At 35.7% G+C, this 21,372-nt stretch overlaps 1 protein-coding gene across 17 annotated transcripts in view; it reads right to left on the reverse strand.

The window, feature by feature from the left end:
• Positions 1-21,372, reverse strand: part of OXR1 (oxidation resistance 1) — a 270,959-nt gene that overhangs the window by 23,892 nt on the left and 225,695 nt on the right. For 15 of the 17 annotated variants that reach the window (XM_040084391.2, XM_040084399.2, XM_040084419.2 and 12 more), the window contains 4 exons: positions 20,627-20,811; positions 16,633-17,420; positions 12,174-12,342; positions 8,871-9,033 (listed from right to left, as the gene is read on the reverse strand). In XM_040084391.2, coding sequence (XP_039940325.1) covers positions 8,871-9,033; positions 12,174-12,342; positions 16,633-17,420; positions 20,627-20,811 — 1,305 coding nt within the window. Of the gene's footprint in view, positions 1-307; positions 566-8,870; positions 9,034-12,173; positions 12,343-16,632; positions 17,421-20,626; positions 20,812-21,372 lie in introns of those variants that run through there. The other 2 variants (XM_040084480.1, XM_040084472.1) reach the window with 2 other exon arrangements.

Raw genomic sequence — 21,372 nt, forward strand, 5'->3', positions numbered from 1 at the left:
TGCAAACTCTTGTCATTGGTACTTAGCTATAAAGTACTTTTTTTTAATGAAAAAAATGCATTACTCCAAGGGAAAAGAAAGGGAAAAACCCCACCTTAAAACTGCTGAACCCCTTAATGCTCAAAGTAGTTTTTCTTACCTAATGCCAATAGAATACCAGTAATTAGGTTTTGTTCCAAAGATAATGAAAATTTGTGACTTAGCATTCTGTTTACACATTCAAAATTCAAACTTTCAGAAACTGTCTCCGCACCACAACATTTAAAGATTGCAATAACAGACATGAACGTACTACACTGAAAATTACCAGAGTGCATTTACGATTAACTGGCTGGTGTTTTCTTCCCTTCTTCCCATACCAGAGACGAGACATTTCCCTTCTAAAAATAAAATGAGGCTAAAAAAAGAAATGAGACAAAAAACCATGGTTCAAGGCTGCCTGAAAGCATTCTCGGTACCTGCTGTCAGTTGCAGGCACAGGCAGAGCCCCAGGACGCCGTGACAGGATAGTTCGCTGGACGCTCACATTTGACTGACAAGGCAGGGAGCAAATGAGCGAGCGTTCAGCAGGGGGATGTATCGCAAATGATGACGATACACAAGGAGGAAGGCTTCCTGTGCTTCCAGAGCACTAGTTTGTTAGAAGGCAAAAATATTTAAAGCTACAGCGCTTAATTGCTCATACACAATATTGAGGAACAAAAAAAAAAAAACCAAAACCCCAAGAACTGCTTGCAATATTCTGTTACAAGGTAATTGTCCATGAACAACTTCTAATGGTAAAATGTTTGTATTCAATATTAAACTAATAGTTTGCCTTCCTTATGCTGACAACCTTATATAAACCCTGTCAGTCATTTCTTAGAGTCCAGAAGCAGTGATGATTTAAAATATTATTTTTTTTAAAAAGGGGGGTTTGAAGCATTTGGAAACTGTTAGCCTTACAGACTTTTCAGTTTGTAAGCTACAGGAAGAAAATTAATCCTTTTGTCTGTAAGCTAAATTTGCTGTATGGGTTAAATGCTAGTTCCAGCAAGAAAGTATTTTTGGAATCATGATTATTTCTCTCCCTTAAGGAAGGATGTTTATTTAAAGAGGCATGTGCACTAGTAAAAAGCATGACAACCCTGTAAGAATCTCCCTGTAGTAGCACTTGCAGTCTTTATACCCACACCCAAAATGAAACACCTCCCTTCCCCCCACAATATCCCCCAAAACAAATAACAATCACCAAAAAAAAAAAATCTCCACATCACCCAAGCTCCAAGTTCTGTGTGAAAGTATTAAATAGGCCAGGGCAGCAACAGAACATTAGATCATTGTTCACTCAGGCTGTTGTGCTGTGATCTAAAAGCAAAGACATTCAAGCACAGAAAACCAGGATCAAAACTTGTATTTTACTGCAAACTATGTATTGGAACACCTCACCTTGCACTAGTGTCTAACATTCTGAAGGATAAAATGTTTTCCTTTTCAGTAAAGCCTTTTTTGGGGGAGCTGGCGTCTCTAAAAGTAAATTTGTTCTAACTTATCTGAACTATTAAGGAGGCAAGTAAAAACATTTTTATCATTGGAACACTGAAGCTGAGATTTAGGAAATTCAAATATTTAACAATGATTTGACTACATATATAGTCAAATGGTGCACAATTCCAATAATAAGCCATAGTCCTGTTTATGTGCTTGAGGTTTTTTGTTGGATTTTTTTTTTTCAAATAATAAGTGAACTAATACGGAGGGTTAAAACAAGAACAAAATCCAGACATCCTTAAAACTGTTTCAAATGAGAGTTACCATCAATATAAAAATATAATACAAACTACAGACATCACCTCTTTCTCTGCCAGTCTTGGAAATCTTAAAGGAATGAAGAATATGCAGCAAGTATTTCAAACTTTCTCTGCAAATGAAACTTTTAAGGCAGAAAGCAAAACCTAACAATACAACTAACTCTTCCACAGCTTACTTTATCAGTCATCTTTTCCCTGCCCTTCCGCGGGAAAAAAGAAAAAAAAAAAAAAAGCAGCCCTCCCTAACAGGAGCCAGCACGTTGTTTCTTCAAAGGAAAGGAAGAAAAGAATCTGACAACTGAATCCTTTTTTGTCCTGCAACACTCAATCTTAAACAATTCTAACAATTTACTTTGAAGTTTCAAACTTCTCTCTGAATAAAAATTACTTTTCCCAGAGCTTCTCAAAAGGATTTTGAAAACTTGCTGAAAGGAAAAGAGAGCAATAAAATTCTGTTCGATCTGACAAATCACTTTTTCACTTAATTACAAGCTGCAAAGTTTAATGGGAATGAATGCTCAAGTGTTTTGCTGCTGAGTCCTGCAGCAGCAGCTGCCCCGAGAGCTGGCAGCTGCTCCCAGCTGGGATCATCTGCTACAGAGGGAGGGCGGGAGGGAGAACCTGAGCAGCACCAACACACAGCACACTCAGCAAAGTGGCAAAACCTGTCACTAGTGACAGATCTCCATCCCAGCCACAGAAAGAAGCCCACACGAGAACTCTGACCCCAGGAGCAACACTTGGTTAAAGATTAATAAACTGCCCCTTTATTTTTTCATGCATTTGGGGATTACAGTACTGATCTCTTAACTGGAATCAGAATCTCATATCTTGTTGCAATTAATTAATTAATGTAGGTCTTGACATCAGTGTTCTTAATAAAAGATTCTAGTGAGGAACACCAGCTTACATATGATATCTGTGCAGAGCAGCAGCAAACATTCAAAAGCATCCACCTATTTCTTACATAGACAATGGAGCAACAGAAAATGTACCTAATTACACTGAATGATGATCTTGTTATTGTCATTGTTGATTCACAACCAAGATAACGATCTCTACACAATCAATGTGCATAGTCTTTTCAGTAATTTTACCTCACAATGTCATTTCTCCTAATAAACTAATCTGTCTCAAAAAAACACTCAAGTAGCAGAGAAAAAGGAGAGCGACAACAAATAAAGGTACAACTTAGGGAACGTCTTATTTCTGCTCCAAACCAGTTACCTGGTTATTACTTTTTTACCATACCAGATTTCAAGTTATCAGATGACATGATTTCATAATTTCACAAGGCAGTAAGCATGGTAACCCTCAACTTCAGTAGCAAGACTGGACACTGGGTGTGGAAGAAGGTTTTTTGCAACTGAATAAGATGGAACTACTTTGTTTCACATAGTCACTAACAATGTCCTGATACCACAGCAACGGAAAAGTCATGACACTGAATTCTAAAATCCCTACATTTAATATTCATGCTTTTTGGGTGAGGTTACATTAGTTGAAAATACATTTCCTGCGCTCCATCCATCTTAAGAGACAGAGGTTAGCCCAGAAGGATAACAGGGCAGGCAGGCGGGGCATAATTACTCAGTTTATTTACAACTTGCTGTTGATTCCACATGAATACATGTCAAGTTCAAGAATAATAAAGTTAGAATGTAGTTGAAATAAAACAATAACAAATCAGGTACTGACTTTTATACAAAATTACTACTCTGTCTTCTAGAACAAGGGAGTCTAAAAATTCTTGCAGGTGAAGCTAACACAGGATTACAGCTAAGGTCTGATCCCTTCTCCCTTTACAAGAAACACTAAAATATTACAAAAAGCTGTCTCCTGTAGCGTCAATACAACATGGACTGGCACAACCTCTTAGTTGGCTGAGAAAGACTTCCTTTCTTATGGAAACTAATTTGAGAAGTCTTCCTTTGTTTCCTGTCAACAGGTTTCCCTTAGGGAAAGGGCGGGGGGGGGGGGGGGGGGGGGGGGGGGGGGGGGGCGGGTGTGGAAGGAAGGAAGTATTTTTCCATCACAAAGTTTTACTGAGGATTTTCAAAGATATGCTGAAAGCCATTAAGAATCTCAAAAGCATAAGCTTTTTAGCTGAATGGTTATGCTTTGTCTCTTAGCAGAGTGACCATCCCAGATCCCTCTATTTAGATACATGAAATAGCCATCAATTACAATTGCACATTCATGATTCCAACTACAGGACAGCTCCAAGCCATCAAAACCTCTGCATTTCCACTTATATAAGTTATAAATAGATTTAAAATAGATTAAATAGTGACAATAAATAAAGGAAAAAAAAAAAAATACCATAATGCATGAAGTTGAGAGACAGTACAATATCACTCAAGTTAATTGCAAAAGCAAGAATGAAAGTTACCAATCTCTGTAAAGAGCATTGGATTATACAAACAGATACCAGAGTCCTTTTCTTCAACCACAACAAATCAACAGAAACATTTCTACTATAGTGCATGACTGCTAAAATTTAAGAGACTCATCCCCCAGTACAATAGCAAGGTCTATTAAACATTCTGTGGTAATGCACAGCAACACATGCAGAGTGACACATCCAATTTCTTAACTGACAATACACAATGTACACCAAATAACCATCTAGTTTGTATATCCAATTCATTAACATAAAGAGACAGCCTTTCCAGAAACATACTGGAAAAAATATTCTTATTCTGAAGACGGTTAGCGTGGTGCATCTTTACACGTTCTGTGCAATGTTTCATTCAGAAAGCCTACAAGTTTCAGGCTTCCTCTTCTCTCTGCGGATCCAGTATTATCCAGCTTGTTACACAGCATTATGTTCATATCACATTTTAAAATCTAAGACACAACAAGCAGATGTTGCACCAGCATCCAAGCACTGAAGTACACAGCAGAGAATGGAAGCAAATTTATAGAAGGAACATGATTAAGAAAGCAAAAACTTAAGACAGCAGTGCATTCTAAAACTGTAATATCCACTTTAATACAGAAATTTTGTATGTTCTAGTCAAGATACAATAAAGAACTTCATATCTGAAAAAGGTTTAAAGATTGGGATACTGGACAATAGGTGCTTATCTTACCAGGAGACAATCACTGTTTGTGACCTTCACATTTCCACAAATACACAGAAATTGAATTCTGAGACACTCCAGAAGTTAGAGCTTTGGTAATGTTGGATTGCTGAGTGTCCACATTAAATACCATTTCAAGAAGACAGAATTTCAAGTCCAGCTAATGGTTTGATCTAGTAAGCATTTTCAAACCACATCCTAAGTTCTAACTGAAATTCAGTTGGACAAGTGAGTTACTGCTTTCCAGAAGCATTGTACCCATGTTCTCTACAGACATCCAACAGGCAAAATCAAAAGTAATTACTATGAAATGCAACTCCAGAACATAAACCTAGCAAGTCTAGGAAAAAGTAATTGCAAGTATCTAGCAACTCAAGCTTCATTTTCGAAATTAACTTCTAGACAGTTTTAAATCAACTAATTTTCTGTATGTCCACCACAATGAACAAGTTAATGAAAAAAATGAAAGTGATGAGCTTCCAGCTACTTTGAGACTAGTTTGTGGGTCCTAAGACAATAAATTTCCTTTTTTCAAATATCTTGTGAATGAGTATTTAGATTTATATGGACATTAAGTATGACTCAATCTTGAATAACAGCAATGAGATCAAATTACAAGGAAGGGAAAGGAAGAATCAATGCTTTAAACAATAATTACTCTAATGCAGAGCAATTCAAGTGTTTCCTTAACAGATTTCAGGTTTAAATAGGCACCTACTATATACACAACTCGAACTTAAAAAGGAAACAAGATTAGAACATAATTCCAATGGAAATTGCTTCTGAGACACTACACAACAGAAGGAGTCAGCTTGCTGTCAAGTCTTGCCATGTTTAGATGCAAGTATAGACTATGCTTTGGAGAACGAGTTTGTTTATTAACACATAACAGTATTCATCATTTGTGCTAACAGATACAGGAAGCCATTAGCACTTGAACTTAGACACATCAAATAAAAAAAGAATACCATGATAAATACACTTTATAGCTCAGTACAGATGGTAAAAAAAAAAAGCACCAAAATAACCCCAAAACACAGGCAAAATAAAAATAATAATAAAAAAAACCCCAGTAACCCCACAGAAGTCAAAACACTCTCTTCTTTGGGTAAGCCCATTCACTAAAGTAACAAGATAAGAGATATTCGAGAAAAATGGATGGGGATAACACAACTGAGAATTTAGCATCACAGTTCCATTTCCTAGATAGTATATTAAATAAAATTATTGCCTATTCATTTCTAGTGGATACCAGAGACAAGTTTTTAGCATGGGCTGATCTTAAGTGAAAAAGTAGCCTTTCTATAAAGCTTGGCAAACAACACAGGCAGGGGCCTCTCAGGAAGACTGATATTGAACAACAACATCAGCAACAGCAGCTGCAAAGTGCCTCAGACAGATTGCTTCAAACTCTGACTGTCATTTAGTCACTTTTACTGATGGTAACATTAGCAGTAGATTCATAGTTATTTCTAGTAAGTCAGTTATCTATCAAGGGAGCAACACAAAAAGAAAATGCACCCTTGAGAGGTCCACACATTTTTTTCTCACACTATGTACAATGCAGTATTTGATCAAGGTAGAAGCAAGCAGACAAAAACTGAAATTCGAGTAAGAGTTCAGTCCTATTCACTGATATAAATGATAATAAACCAACACCTACAACTTGTTCCATGTTACTGATCTTTGCCTTTGCTTATTACTTCTTCCCATAATTTCTTTCCCACTAAACAAGCATAGGGTTTTTCAAAGTCTATTGATAAAAAGCTGTACCTGAATGTCTTCACAGAACTAACAAAGAAACAAAAGCTGTTTCAGAGCACCACATCTAAGTTACACATTAATCCTCTTCCCTGTTCTTTTTTAAAGATACTGCATAATGATGGCAGGGAGAACATGTTTTGGAAAAGAAAGGTACTCCACTACCTTCCTCCTTTGGTAGATCAACATTACTTTGTCATGCATTTCCACTTTCCTTCCACCCAGAGCTCCCCCATCTTTGTGATCTGAAAAAGGCAGTCTGATTTTCAGCCAAATACCCAGAAAAAAGCTTCAATTATACTGTTCACCTGCTGGTTTAGATTGCACCTGGAGCAAAAACTGACAGAAGAAAAGCTGGTTGCATTGAAGGAAGGTAGTATATTGATTGAAAATAATGACTGAAATTCAGAGGAAATAATGAGTATGACAACAGCAGCTACAATTCCCCGTATTTGCTCATATATTCTAGTATACATGTTAAAAGACACTAAAATGCAGTTCTACATAATGACAGCACAAATCATCCAGTACTGTCAAACATTTCTGACGCAAAAGTTTTTAAGAGCTTTCAGATTTGTGCTGAAGGTCAGTCATAGGAAGTCATATTACTCAAATTAAAATGCACAAAAGACCACATTAGCATATTTCTTGTACTTGCGTAACATTTCTTTTATAAAGTTCACTAATCACATTAACATGTAAGTCCAGAAAATTATTTGATAATAGTAAGAGAACCAAGCTTGACAATTTCACATAACACATAGAAATTACAATATTTTTGAAATGTTTCCTATGACTATTTCCAGAGAAGACCTAAATACAGGCTTAAGGTGTGGCCTCATTCTGTGGTAAATAACTTACAGATTTTAATACTTGCAGAAAATGTATTACCTCAACTAGTTCCAGAAACAGCTTCTAAAATCTACCACATTCCATCATGAAAAAACATTTTCACTATATTCTGTGGAAATTATTCTGCAGTTGTATTAAGGTGCTAAATTACTGAAAAGCTCACTAAAAGAGGGGTATACTGTGCTTTAAAACACAATATAGATCGCTACCCACTGATCCCCATGCTCGAAAAGACCAAATTTTTAAAGTCTAAATACTGATAAAGACTTTGTGCAAGAGTTAACACCAAAATAAACTGCTAGTAAAAACTCAAGCAATACATATGTTGAAAACATGAAAGTTAAAAAGACATGTTTTTATGGTACTAATTTCATTGTCTCCATGCAAATCACTGGTTGCAGGTAATATTTTGCAGCCATGGCCCAATACTTCAACCAGCTACATTTCAACTCTGAATTCAGAGTTCTATGGTTCTAAGTTTTGGAGCTAAGCAGAAAACTACCTGTAGCTAGACTACTGCAGTTCTGCAAAATTTCTTTTATGCTCTACATAAAACAGTGTAGACTTCCTTAATTTCAATATATTCCACTGCAGGGCAGGGGGAAGGGGAAGAAGAACAACAAAAATTTTACAGTCAGTGATTGCAATTGCTGTTCCAAGACTCAAATTAAACAGTGCTGATGGGATACTTCTACAATATATATATGACAAGAATCATCAAACTTTTGACCAACACTTGAATGTACAAGACTAGAAGTATTTTCACTGCATGTACACTACAAAACAAAACCATGTAGACGTGCAAAGATGTGTCCATAGAAACACAGTGGACACAGATTCACATGAGAGAAATGTTCTTATTATCAAAAAAATGAAAAAGATAGTTCCAGGTACAATATATTTCTAAAATACACTCAACAGCATCTTCATGCATGAATAAGTTACAACTGAAAAATTAATTACTAAATTATTGAAAAGACATCATTAATAGCTGTTCCTCTTTCATCCCTTTTCAGAGTCTTACTAATAAATACTGAACACTCTAGATTCAGGAGTAATAAATATTAGAAAACTGGCAGTTTATGAAACTGAAAATTAAATCTGCTTCACAAAATTCCAATGCTGTTGCTATACCCACATTCCTTTTCCCCAGGAGTTTTAAGTTACAATTTGCTCCACACAAAAATGATTTGGAATTGTGAGATGTTGCCCTGATCTGATGTTAGAGCAAAGCATTAGGATGGCATAAGTTGAACAGCCATGATCATGATAATCAGACTAATAAAGTGCTTTGTTTTTCCTCTTGGAAAATATTTAATACTGTATTAATGTATTCTTATTAATGTATTAAAAAAATATCTTTGATACTGTTCTTCCTTACCTCCCATTCTTTAGCAGCATCTTCAGTACTTGATTCTTCACTAGTTTCAGGATCTTCCTTCTTTTTTACCACTATAAATCCAGGTTCCCGAAGAGACTCCCCAGTATCTTCTGCATATATTTCTGGACTCCACTGGATAAAGAAGACATACAAGTGATCTGTCCTAGAAAGGTCAAGTTACAACAAAGAAAAGAAAAATAAGGTAAGTTTGTGATCTTTTTGGTCATGTCTAATAATATCAAGTATTTAAGGTTAAAATTAAAAAATATATTAGAGATGCATTTGAAAAAAAAAGAGCTAGCTTTGTTTTTCAGAAGCTTTTAAATATAAGAAGCTGACTGGAGAAAAAAAAAAAACAGGAAACAAGTTTGCAATGGATTAGCTGCAATTTCATATACAAGTATGGTCTTTCAATCACTTCTGTCCCATTGGATACCTCTGCTTAAAACTGAAGTAATTCCCAAAATAAAACACTAAGACTTTTTTAATGGTATTTAGAAAGAGTTACATAAAACCAAACAAAAATTAGAATTTAAGAAATGTCTGCATGTTTGTTGTTTTCCCCACTCCTGAAGAATAGCTGACCACTTCCAAGACATAACCAGAACTACACAAATTGTAGGAAGTACTACAGATGTGGGGGAACATGGCAGAAAGCCTGCACATACATATATAAATCATAAAATCAAACTATTGACTACTCTAACATAGTAACTATCAAGATTCAAAGTTACCTTCTTTTAAGTCATGTGCCACAAATAGCACTGTTCTCCAGTTTAGAAGACCTAAATCACCCAAATTCACGTGAGGAAGTTATTTGCAATCCTCCTAACAGATATCAGTCTATCCTGTATCTGCTGCAAGTGTACAGACAGAGTATACAGGAAAAGGACTTGCAATGAATCCACTAGTGATCTTTTGATCTAGTGGAAATCTAATTACTCTAGTGGAGATCTAATGATTTCTTGATCATGGAAGAGAGATTCAGAGCAAGAGCTTCATGGCTCTGGTTACTAGAGTTTGAATATTCCTTATGTTTTTCTATATCTGCATACTGTATTAGCATGAATAATAATATTTGAGCCTTTTTTTCTCCCTTCCCTAGTAATTGTTGAAAAACTTGAAGAACAGCAAGAGATACAGAGCTGCAAAGTTTCTTGAAAGTGCAGGTATATTTTCCACGTGCCACTGCCTAAAAGAATGCTGCACACATATGTAGTAACAGCTTCTGAATAGGGTCAGTTATCTAAAGTTACCCTTGTTAAGATTGAGGTTTATGAATCACAATGATGAAAGGAAGGAAAAAAAAAAAAAAAGAGAAAAGGTCAAATCCTTCTCTAGCAGCAGGAAAGAATAAAACATTCTGGATGCATAAGGTTAGGTAAATCACAGAAATCCAAACAAGAAGCTGCAGACTCCTCACACACTGAATAAGGCATCAATTTTAAGTTGTCATACAAGTATGAAAGTTTTTAAGTCCTGATTTTAATTTTCCAAGAACTTTGAGTTAAGTATAATTTTAGCAGTTAAAAAACCGTACATGACACTTGATGTTTAAGGACCTTTAAGACACTCCTTCCCAGACTAGCTCCTTTCAGACTAAGAACACTGAAATAAATCTCGTTTGTCAGATACCTGATTTTCTCTCTTACTACTCAGTGACAGACAACTGGATTGGTACTAAGTATTTTCACCTATGCAGACTAGCACTCAGCAAGGTTAACACCAAACTAAGAAACTGAACACCCCAGTATGAGGATATAGCTTTTTTTTTGGCAAAAAGCATAGCACACACACTGAATGAATAAAGAACTGATTCTGATACTATACTGCCCCATTCAGTTAGAGACTCTCCACAGATGAAATAACTTGCAAGATCAGTACAGACCACAAAATACGAACCATTTCTTCCAAAATAGGTGATTAATTCTGCTTTGTGCTGAAGGAAGTGCTTGCCACATTAGAAAATGAACCAAAGTAATCATTTTAATCAACTAATGTAGACATCATTGCCATATATGAAACATTTATCTGTTTTCAAATTAAATATGATACTACTAGAATGAGCCGATTTGAGTTGACTGTAACCACAAAACAACTCCTGGCCCAGACAAGATTTACAGCAGCAGAATTAGTGGGACAGACCTTTGACTCAAAACTTTGCACTCTCTCTACCACTTAAGAAGTAGCAGAGGTGGTGTTTAAAAGCAGGTTCATGATGCACTACCACAGACCCAGTTCTACCTGTTGGATAAGTATAATACTTCTGTAATTTGGATTAGTGTAATACTTTGATGTCATTTCAGTCCATCACATATTTCCATCCACAGTGGACATGAAAAAAAAAAAAAAGACTACTGCCTTTCCTGTTGCAGCCAACTTCAATATAAAATAATTTTACGTCTGTAATCCACTTTTTCCCCTTTAGATTAAAGAACCCCACTTCTAATTTTCTTTATATGTTACACATTCTAGGCATTAAATAGCCTTGTTGTTTCTCTCTGGACTCTCTCCAACTGATCCATAGCTGTCCTCAACTGCAGTGCCCCAGCTGGACATTCTATGCCTTTCAGCTCAAAAGAAAAGATGGAAAAGTGACTTGATCATTGTAGGTAGGTATTTATACCAGATGATAACTGACAGGTTTTTGTTTCTTTCTATTCCCCCACTCTTCGACAAGAATGTATAACCCTTAAAAACCACTTTTGGGTTGAAAAGAAGTCAGTTTCCTAGCAGTAAAGATGATTTCAGAATACAAGACTGTACCAGTGAATGAACACGAACATCTCATGTCTTTGAAGGAGTCAAATAAATTTAGGTATTTTTCCAGTAGACATGCTTAAGTTAGTTCATGGAAAGGTTTTATGTTCTATATACAAAGATAAGACAAAAGAACCCCAGCTAGCTCTTCTGAACTCAGAAAGGATTTTTAGAAAGTTTCAAAACAATGGGAAGCACAGATGACAAAAATTTTGCTGCAGAATTTACTTCCTCCACCAGACACTACTTGACCCTTTCTTTCATTATTTACTTGCTACAAACAAAACCCTAAATAATATAATGAGAAACTATTTGCCAAACTTACGAGAAACTCAAGTGAATCAGTAAAGTGTCAGTAAAGTATTGAAGTACTCCAATGGCAAATATAATACAAGCCAATCAAAAACACACTCAGACACTGACCGTTTTTTGTGATTATTTAGAGATACAGAGTCACTGCAAAATTTTGAACGGTGCAGAAAAAATAAAAAGCTCAAACACCTACTGGCAATTGCTGATTTTTACAGCTCACCTCTGTCTTACCTTTCTTGTGGAACAGCAAACCAGTACTCGTGTTTTTTGTCCCTTTGTGCATACTGTTGCATTGTTGCACTTGCTTGGGAAACAAATGTTTTCCTCATGGGTTTTCCAACCCTGAGACACAGAAACTTGTGTGATCTATGTCGTCTTTTTTCTTTCATACCAGAAGAACCTATTAATAAAGACAAAGTAAGCTGTCCATAATGTACTAAAGAGCTTAACAAAATCATTAACTAATTCTATATTAGACAACTGAGGGATATAGGGCACTCTCGTAAGTAATGGGAGATGGGGTAAGATAAATAGTAATAATAACCTACCCTTTTTTGTTATCAAAATCACATCAGCAGAGTTAACTTCAGAGTACAACACACTAAGTAATTCTAACATTCATTTCTGCTTCCAACTACAGACCCCATTATTACAGCATTTCAGCCATGCCTGGAAGTACTCAGAAGGTATTATGGATGCATACTCTCAAAACTGAATCACCACTATCACCAGCTATCCCACATACCTGAAAAAGATTTTGTTTTAAATACATATCTTAGCTTGATTCACATGTGTCAGAGCTGTTAGTTACTTGTCTTTTACAAGGGAAAATATTGCAGCCCTTGATACAGGATTAAGATGAATTCTAACTTGTTAGCTATATTAAACACCTCAATAGTATGAACACCACCTCAGGCTGAAACATACCGGATGTTGCAGTACAGGATTTTTCTCTCTGCTAGTATATTTAATTGAACTAATAGAATTATATGATTACTCTCAAGGTCTGAATTGTCAAGTCAGCATAAGGTAAAGGAAGTAGCCTTCTTAAAATTGTTTCTTTACTAGATTATTTGCCAAATACTCCAGCCACAAGAGACTTTTTTAATGCAAGAAAGGAAAATGTAAATTTTAGAGTCATTATGATCAGTTATGACACTAAAGGGTTTATCCTAGCCCTGGTATCACATGTACATACAGATAAGTTTCCCAGGACACATCTTTTCTTTACACCTAAAATTCTTCAGTATCTATGCAGACCACAGATCCACGAAGCACAGAAAACATTTTCTTGCTCTATAAACATTCCAACTGTATTTTCTCAATGGGATTTTCACCATGAAATTTAGAACAGCACTGTTCCACAAAAGACTGGTTTTTTCCTAATAATTATTTAAAAGTGTGCCTCCTAATATTTAGTCATGTTTTCAGTCAACATTCTAGAATTATACCTGCAGCATACAGTACAGCCAGTTAGCCATGACAACATACATTATTTGGAAGTATTTTATTAATAAGCTCAAAGGTAAATTGTCAGACTGAAAAAAAATTACCAAGAACAAACTATAATAAACAAAAAAGCCTGTTTTATAGGACTGGCATGCAAACTCTGTGGCAGTGTTAGATAAATACTCTCCAAATTATTTGGCATTTGTGATTTAGATCCTTTAGGGGGGCAGATTAGAACTTCCCTGAGCTCAGAGAAGTAGGATTATGGTTGCAGCTATGAGATAAAATAAAACCAAACAATTTAGCCCTGCCCCAAGCCTCAAAAAGACTATTTCAGATTCTTTTTTTAGTGAGTTCTCCAATGTCTTCTAGTATATTTGATACAGATTTAATGAGAAAAGATTTCAGCAATGGCTACTGTGCCTCATGCTTCTTGTCTTTCCTTTCAATCTCTGCCAATATTCAGCTAAGCAGCAAATATTTTGACTAGTTATCATTAATGATATTTTAGCTTGTTTACACACGCAAAATTATAGACTGTTAGAATTTTTCCAAAGTATCAACCACATCTAACTTTACTTCAGTCCAATGGTTAACAAAGAAGTCTGCAAAAACAGAAGCTTGGGCAATTAAAAAAACAAAAAGCAGACACAAGCAGGACCTTTTTAGTTATTCTAGCCTACTTATAAGTATCTACTTGCATTGCATCACCTGTTCAACATTCAGAACAAACATTCGGATCATTAACTGCAAACCCAAACACCTGACTTCTGCAAAGTTCAAAAAACAGTAGTCCTCAAAACTGTCACAAAAGAGAAAAAATTCAACTAAGTTCCCACTATATAAAAAAGACAAAAAATATCTGTCTAGGTAAGTTCTTGATCTAAAACTCATAGTATGGCTATTTCAGAGTTTTATTTTAAGAAAGACTACTTGAAAGTGTTCACTATATTTCATATTTTAAATGACCTGGTGTTTTTAGTGACCTACTGTTAATAACATGTCATATTCAGTCTGATGCTTTTACAGCAGAACTATGTTTTTACCTTGGTTCTGTTTAATCATGCCCATAAAAGCTTTACTAAATTTATCTTGGTTGAGAAATATTACTTCATAATTTTCCCTTTTATTTGAATTCTGCTAATAAAACTTGCAAGAATAACAAATGTAAGAATTCCAACTTGTCACCCTGGTTTTTTTCAGTTTTTTAAAGCCTTTTGATTGTTCATAAAATGGAGTCAGATCTTTTAGCTACTGCGCAATATTAGGAGCAGTTTTCACTTTTTCTCACACATGTAACACAAACAAATCCTTTGTTTTTCATTCTCTGTCCTTTGTTTTTCATTCTCTGTCCTTTGTTTGCATATTTCTAACCTGAAAACAATTGTAACTGACAGTTGGTCTGGCCATTTGGCTGAGGCGTGAAAACTCCAAAAGCCAATCTTCAGCCAGACCCACAAATATATAAAAAGTAAGAAATAAACAGGCAGAGGGGCTCTGGGCTTGGCTCAGCCTTGAGCTCGCTCGGAGGAACTCTCCGCCCTGCGAAAATCTCTTGACTCTGTGTGATTGCTTTGCGTATCCCAATCACACCAACTGAAGTTGGACTGAATTGGTACAAATCTCCAAAAAGGATCTTGTGCTTTTTGTATTTTTTTTATTTGTACTTTACCCCGTCAAACTTCAGGGAGGCAGCTGCCTATGTGTATATAAGGTTTCTAGCCAGCACTCTTCTGTAGTACTATATGCAGAAAAATTTTTTGCTTTTATACATATATATATTTACTCGCAAATAACACACAAATAACCAGTCACTCAATGATACAATGTTAAAGAAAACCTAAACTAAAGCACTTAATACAACTGAGTTACAAGTATTCATTTTTAAGAAAAGCAGCAATTGTGCCAAAAAACACTTAGTACCTGAATTTTTTTTTTTAAATCACAACCAGCAACTCCTGCTAGCTGTCATTTGCCAGAGGACTACTTCTAATATTTAGGACATAAAAGTCAAACCTATCACAGCACGATGCAAGTTACTCTTCTGCTAGAAATTTCAAAATTCAGCTCCTTCCTTTAAAGAAGAAGAAAAAAACCCAACCAAACAAAAAACCCTCACCAAAAAAAGACACCAAAAAAAAAAAAAAACAAAAAAACCCACAAAAAAAAAACACCACCAAAAAAAACAACCCAAGAAACCAAGCAAATATTATTATGTAAGATACTGAAGTATAGAAAAACTTCTGTTAACCAAAGAATGTACTTCTATTCAATATAATTTTGACTTTATTAATTAAAAAAAATGAATTTAAACTTCAAATGCACTTCACTTATCTTTAATGCCTCTCACATAGATTCTTTTCTGTCCCACAAATATTGCACAATTAAGACAAATAGTTATTCTTGATTAGTAAGATGGGAAGACATCAGGAAGTAACTTGTGAATTTTCTGGAAAGCAAAATCAAGTTCATCCAGAAGTATATTTAAGTTGTTTAAAGGCACAGCATATTTCTGTATGATAAAGACTTGAACAGACTTTAGAGTAACTTCTAACTAATAATCCCAGACCCTAAACTTTGCAGAAGAATCAAGGTACTTAAGAAATAAAACCCAGCTGCTCCCTGTATCCAGAGCACTAGCTTCCTAGCATCTAGTCCTTATTTGTCCTGAATCAGGGTTTTTGGATGTTTAACCTTGTTCTAATCAGCATCAAAGTACAACAAGATGCAAGTGAAACAACTTCCTGTAACCACCAAACACAGTGTTAAGACTCTAGCATTTGCTGCTCACACCATAAACCTTAACCACAAAGCAGACATGCTACAAATAACATCAATTCCCTAAAATTCATTCACACACGTACACAAAATTTAAGCAACTGCTAATTGATTGCTAAAGAACATTTTTAACTGTGAGCTGTATGGTGACTAATGCACCATGGATCTGATTTTACAGGTTTGAATTTCTCCTACAAACTGTGATTTAACATGATCACAACTATCAGCTCAATAAGGAAGAATTACAAAGTTATCTATGTTCTCAGTTTCCCAAGCAATATTTTCTCCAATAATTTATGTAAAGTTTAACTTTGGAGTACCTTCAAGCCAATGAGAAATATAACCAGAGCATGGAGAGATATGTTGTACAGAATGAAAAAGTCCAAAATTTCCATTAAACAGGAGGGTGATACATCGTAAATCTCAAGGTTAATACAGTATCCATAAGTAACCACTGACTCACCTTCTAACCGCCCATCTCCTGCAGATACAGCTTTCTGACTGATTTCTTTTTGTGAATCCTGGTGCATGTTTTCTCTTTGTTGTTTTGCTTGTTGCATAGTGTGGGACTTCCAGAGCTTGCGGAGTTCTTCAACTTCTGCCTCCGAGTCTTGACTTTGCTCTCCCACTACTTTTCCTTTGCTAGATATTTCTTTCTTTTGAGAGTCTATGGTATCTTCACAACCTGGACATTCCTCTTCCATCTCATTATCTGCTTTTTTTCCTAGTGAGGAACTCTGATCCTTGTCCACTTCTGCCTCCTTGCTGTGCTCCTCACTACCCTGTGATCTTTGCAAAGACTGCTGGAGAACATCTGCAGTACTTTCACCAGGTTCTTGCCCCCCCTTTATAGACATTTTAGCACTTTCTGAACTTAACTGGGTACCAAACTGTTTAACACCTACAACAACCATTTCAGCACTGGGCTTTAAGTCACTGGCAACTTCATTTGAGTCTGAAATGACTGTTAAACATTCAGCACTAGTCTGGTTTATTGTTTGGACAGATTCCGATGATGCTCCAGAAGATTTATCTTGTCGCAGCTCATCTGAGGAAACAAGTTCCTCACGTATTGGAGAGAGTTCTGATTCTGTGAATACGTCTTCTGAAAGAGACTCCTCTGTGCTTCTTGGGGCAGTACTGGCACTGTCATTACCCGTGTCCCGAACTCTGGAATCCGTGTCATCTGTATTGCTCTTTGCAGCTTTCTTGGAATGGCCAAGTTCCCTTACTGACAGCTGTTCTACATCTCTGTTGAGCAAAATAAGAATGTTTTTAAAACAGGTACCTCTAAAGTATCAAGGTCTTTTTCTTCACTATGTTTTATTGAGGCTCTTAAAACAAACAAACACCCTAAAAAACAACTTAATCAGAGTATTAGCAATAAACAAGCATAAAATGTGATACCATAATGGCTGACCTGTTGCCAGCATACCATAGCTGGGACTTCCCAAGTTCATGACATTACTTTTACACTAAACTCTCCCATGAAACTAACAAGATTGTGAGAGGCACATAATATGTAAAAATAAAATAAAAACCAAAGTAAAACCAACAACCAACACAACCATCTACAGTCTGTTAAGTTTTGTCTCCCCAAGAGGTCAGCACAATCATACAGACATGTCCCACTCTACAAGGAAGCTGACACCTAGCTCAAAGGTAAGAAGTGAATGTCAGAAATCACCCAGTCAAACCTCAGATATCAAAGCCAGAAAATGCAGAACAGAAGGAACCATCAGTGTATTCTGCCCATAGAAAATACCTGAAAAAGTGTTTAGTGTCTTCAGCAAGTACCTAATTTTGAGGATACATCTGTTTGGCAAAATAAATCCCAAACTACTTAATACAACTGAAGATGCTGATAAATAGTGTGAAAAAAAGCAAGCATAAAAATTTATTTTACTCAGAGGAAATCTTGCTTAAACCTGCCTTTCAATACAAACTAACTAGAAATTCTATGACTTTTAGAAGCAGCAGACTAGAAAGCTACTATGAGCATGCTCAAGCAGACCTACAGAACTCAAGCTTTTCCCTGCTGTCAAAAAAAACCTGGGCAGTACATAGCCATCACAACAAATTCTCATATTTAAACATATTCTTGACTAGAGTTCTCAATGTCAACTTCATTGTTATCAGAAGCACACCAACACTTTCATTACCTAGTACTAAATGCTTTTAAGAAACTTGTACATTAATCTCTGTTTTGAAGGACAATAAATTCATTCCACAGTCTCACAAAGTTTATATTCAGTTACGTTATTGAGATGCTGCTAAAATTCAGGATGTCTGCCAAGCCTATGCACCCTCTTATCTAAGTGTTTCCATGAAACTTGTATTACGCTTTAGCTGACCGAGCAATTTTGTTTACAAAGCATGTGGAGTCAGCTTTAGAACTCATTACCTACTAGACTAGGCCACTTCTTTAAATTTTCAGGATTATGCTCGTTATAGGTGCTCTTATACAAGCACATAAGGTTCATTAAAATCCATAAAACATCTGAATGTGGTCAGACATATTTTGTCCAGTTTCAGCATAGATGGAGACTTATATATAGAAACCATACAACACAAAATTTTAGTTTTAAGAAGACCAAAGCATCCATTGGGCTTATGGCCATTTGCCATATCAACAGTATGAATACTGAAAATAAGATTGCTTTCCCAAGTTTAAGCGGGTTTGACAGTTGTCAAAATTGGGAGAGTGGAAGAAGGTAAACTACAACAGTGGAATATGTAAGGAAAAAAAAAAACTGTGAGAAAACATGATTTAAGTGTCAAATACCTCAAGACACATGGGTCTTGTCAGATCTAACTGAAGCTGTTAGGACTTTTGTTTACAAACTTAAAAGATTTGATTTTTGTTTTCCCCAAATTTACAAATATACCTCATATTTAGCTAAGGCACAAAAGTGCAGGGACTGAAGAAAATGCTAGTAGCTAGCAATCCATCCACTAGTTTATAAAGCTGACAAGAAAGATAAATCAAATTAGATACATGCCTCTGAATGCAGAGTGCGACCTTTAATTAGCAGACATGTTTTTCATTCCATATGAATTCATACTATAAACAAAACGGAAAATGCCTGTGCTACAGGAGCACAAAAAACAACAGCACTATTAAGCTATTAACAAACTAAACCTTTTAGAAAGAAACTTGTTTTGCAACTGCAATATCATGATTCAAGCATAGAGTCATCTAATTCTTTCCACTGTGTATCAATTGAAATAGGAACTGTGAGCAAGTTTTTAAAACTCTGTCTGGAAAATAAAACATCCAGAAAGAAATCATGCTGAAGGCATCATCATTCTACATCAAAAGCCACAAAAGTAATACTGTAGCAACATGTACTTCAGTTGCCCTTTCAATAGATACATTACATCAGACAGCAAACAAGATCATGCCAAGATACCAATTCACTCCCAGGCTTACGCCAAAACTGAGCTTAAGAATGGTATGAGGCAAGTTACTAATTCTGAGTGTCCATATAGTTAAGATTATCAAGAAACATGTGCTTACGGACTACCTACATGAACTGTAAGAGGGTATTTTCCAAGAGTTTTTGAGTGCCTTAAAACATGCAACTATTTTAAGTAGGGTATGGCATTACATATCAAGCAAACAGCTTTACTCTCTCTTAGTTAAAGAGGCTCACTTCCCTGCAGCTAGATAACAGAGGCAGTCTGCAAATCTTTGTGCTTTATTGGCTGTGATAGGTAAAGGTGGCATGATTTTTTTAAAATCTTTTTTGGTTTTGAAGACAGAATTTATCTTTTTCTGATGACAGTATAAAAGCTCAGCATAAAAAACCAGAGAGAATAGAACAAAGATTTCTCATAATGCTCTTTAAAGTTGATTTTAAATGCCTGCTGCACTAAACACCAGTGCTCGCCAATCCAAATTCACTGTTTACTCCAGAAAAAAGACTACACCTGAAGGTGAATATGCAGTCCCTCCCCAGTCATAAAGGAAGAAAAATATACTCCTAGGCCCAGGATAATACATACAAACCTTAGAAAATGAGTTTAAATCATTTGTCAGAGCAACAAGACTGAGAAGCGAGTGAAAAACACTAAACAATAAAAATTTATACCTAAAATTATCAAAGATGCACTTTCTTATTGTGAATGCCAATTTTTAAATTACTGAAGAACAAAACAACATGTATTACTGCTTTCATAGGGGGGAAGGGGCAGAGGAAATGATGTGGTACCACAGATCTTTATGAGACTATGAGAAGAAATTAGAATCCAGGTATATAGAAGACGATTTATCCCATATCATGTATAGGATGTGAGAACTGAAGGTAAAGCAAACTTTCTACAGGACCTTTCCAAGACAATCTTTGATATCCTTTCCTAACAAGAAAAAGAAAGAAAATGCTGGTTTTGTATGGTCAACAATGTAGCTACAGTTCAGATTTACTCAAAGCTTTACAAATACTGTTCTATCTTACATGCTTAATGACTCCTTAATTTTGCTGTCCACAATTTCCTTATACAGAGCAGCTGACATCACTTCTTCCATTGGACACATGATGCCATATTCTTCACAGCCATTCTCTTGGACCAGAGGATCCATTTTATGAGGATCAAACATTATATTATTTGGCGTCACTAGCAGCACACCATTGACCGTACCCTAAAATGAGAGGGAAAAGAAGTGGTAATTTTTCTCCTTCAAATTCCAGCTCATTCTTCGTTTTTCAGTAGGAAAAAGGTGTTCTCTTTTTTTTTTTTTTTAATAAAGCCATGTTTAATGTCTATTTAAGCAACCTATTACATTATTAAGTCACTGTTAACAAGAACATGTAACTTTTTCTGGGGAAGCAAATTAATACCACCCACTTTTCCAAAAGAAAACAGTTTTAATCCTCGCAACTAATCAATAACTGGTTTTAGTAAAGTAAGAGAAACCCTTACACACTGAAGAATGCACTAAACAGCTCCTCTGAGATAAGGAGATATCCTTCCCAGATAACGAAAGGGCTTAATAGGTAGGTTTGAAAGCAATTTTTGTCTAAAACTTGACTATTTACTCTTCTCTCTCACTTTCTAGTATTTATTTAGAGAGACCTTCAAAACCTGTCATTTATCTTTATTCACTTTACAGAAAAGTAACAGAGAGGCTGACACAAGTCCTTCTAACTTAAAGGACATGTTGACTGATCGGACAAACACATTTCCAGAATGGAACTAGAAT

This window comes from Hirundo rustica, chromosome 1 (genome assembly GCF_015227805.2).
Source record: "Hirundo rustica isolate bHirRus1 chromosome 1, bHirRus1.pri.v3, whole genome shotgun sequence".
Classification (NCBI taxonomy): Eukaryota; Metazoa; Chordata; class Aves; order Passeriformes; family Hirundinidae; genus Hirundo; species Hirundo rustica.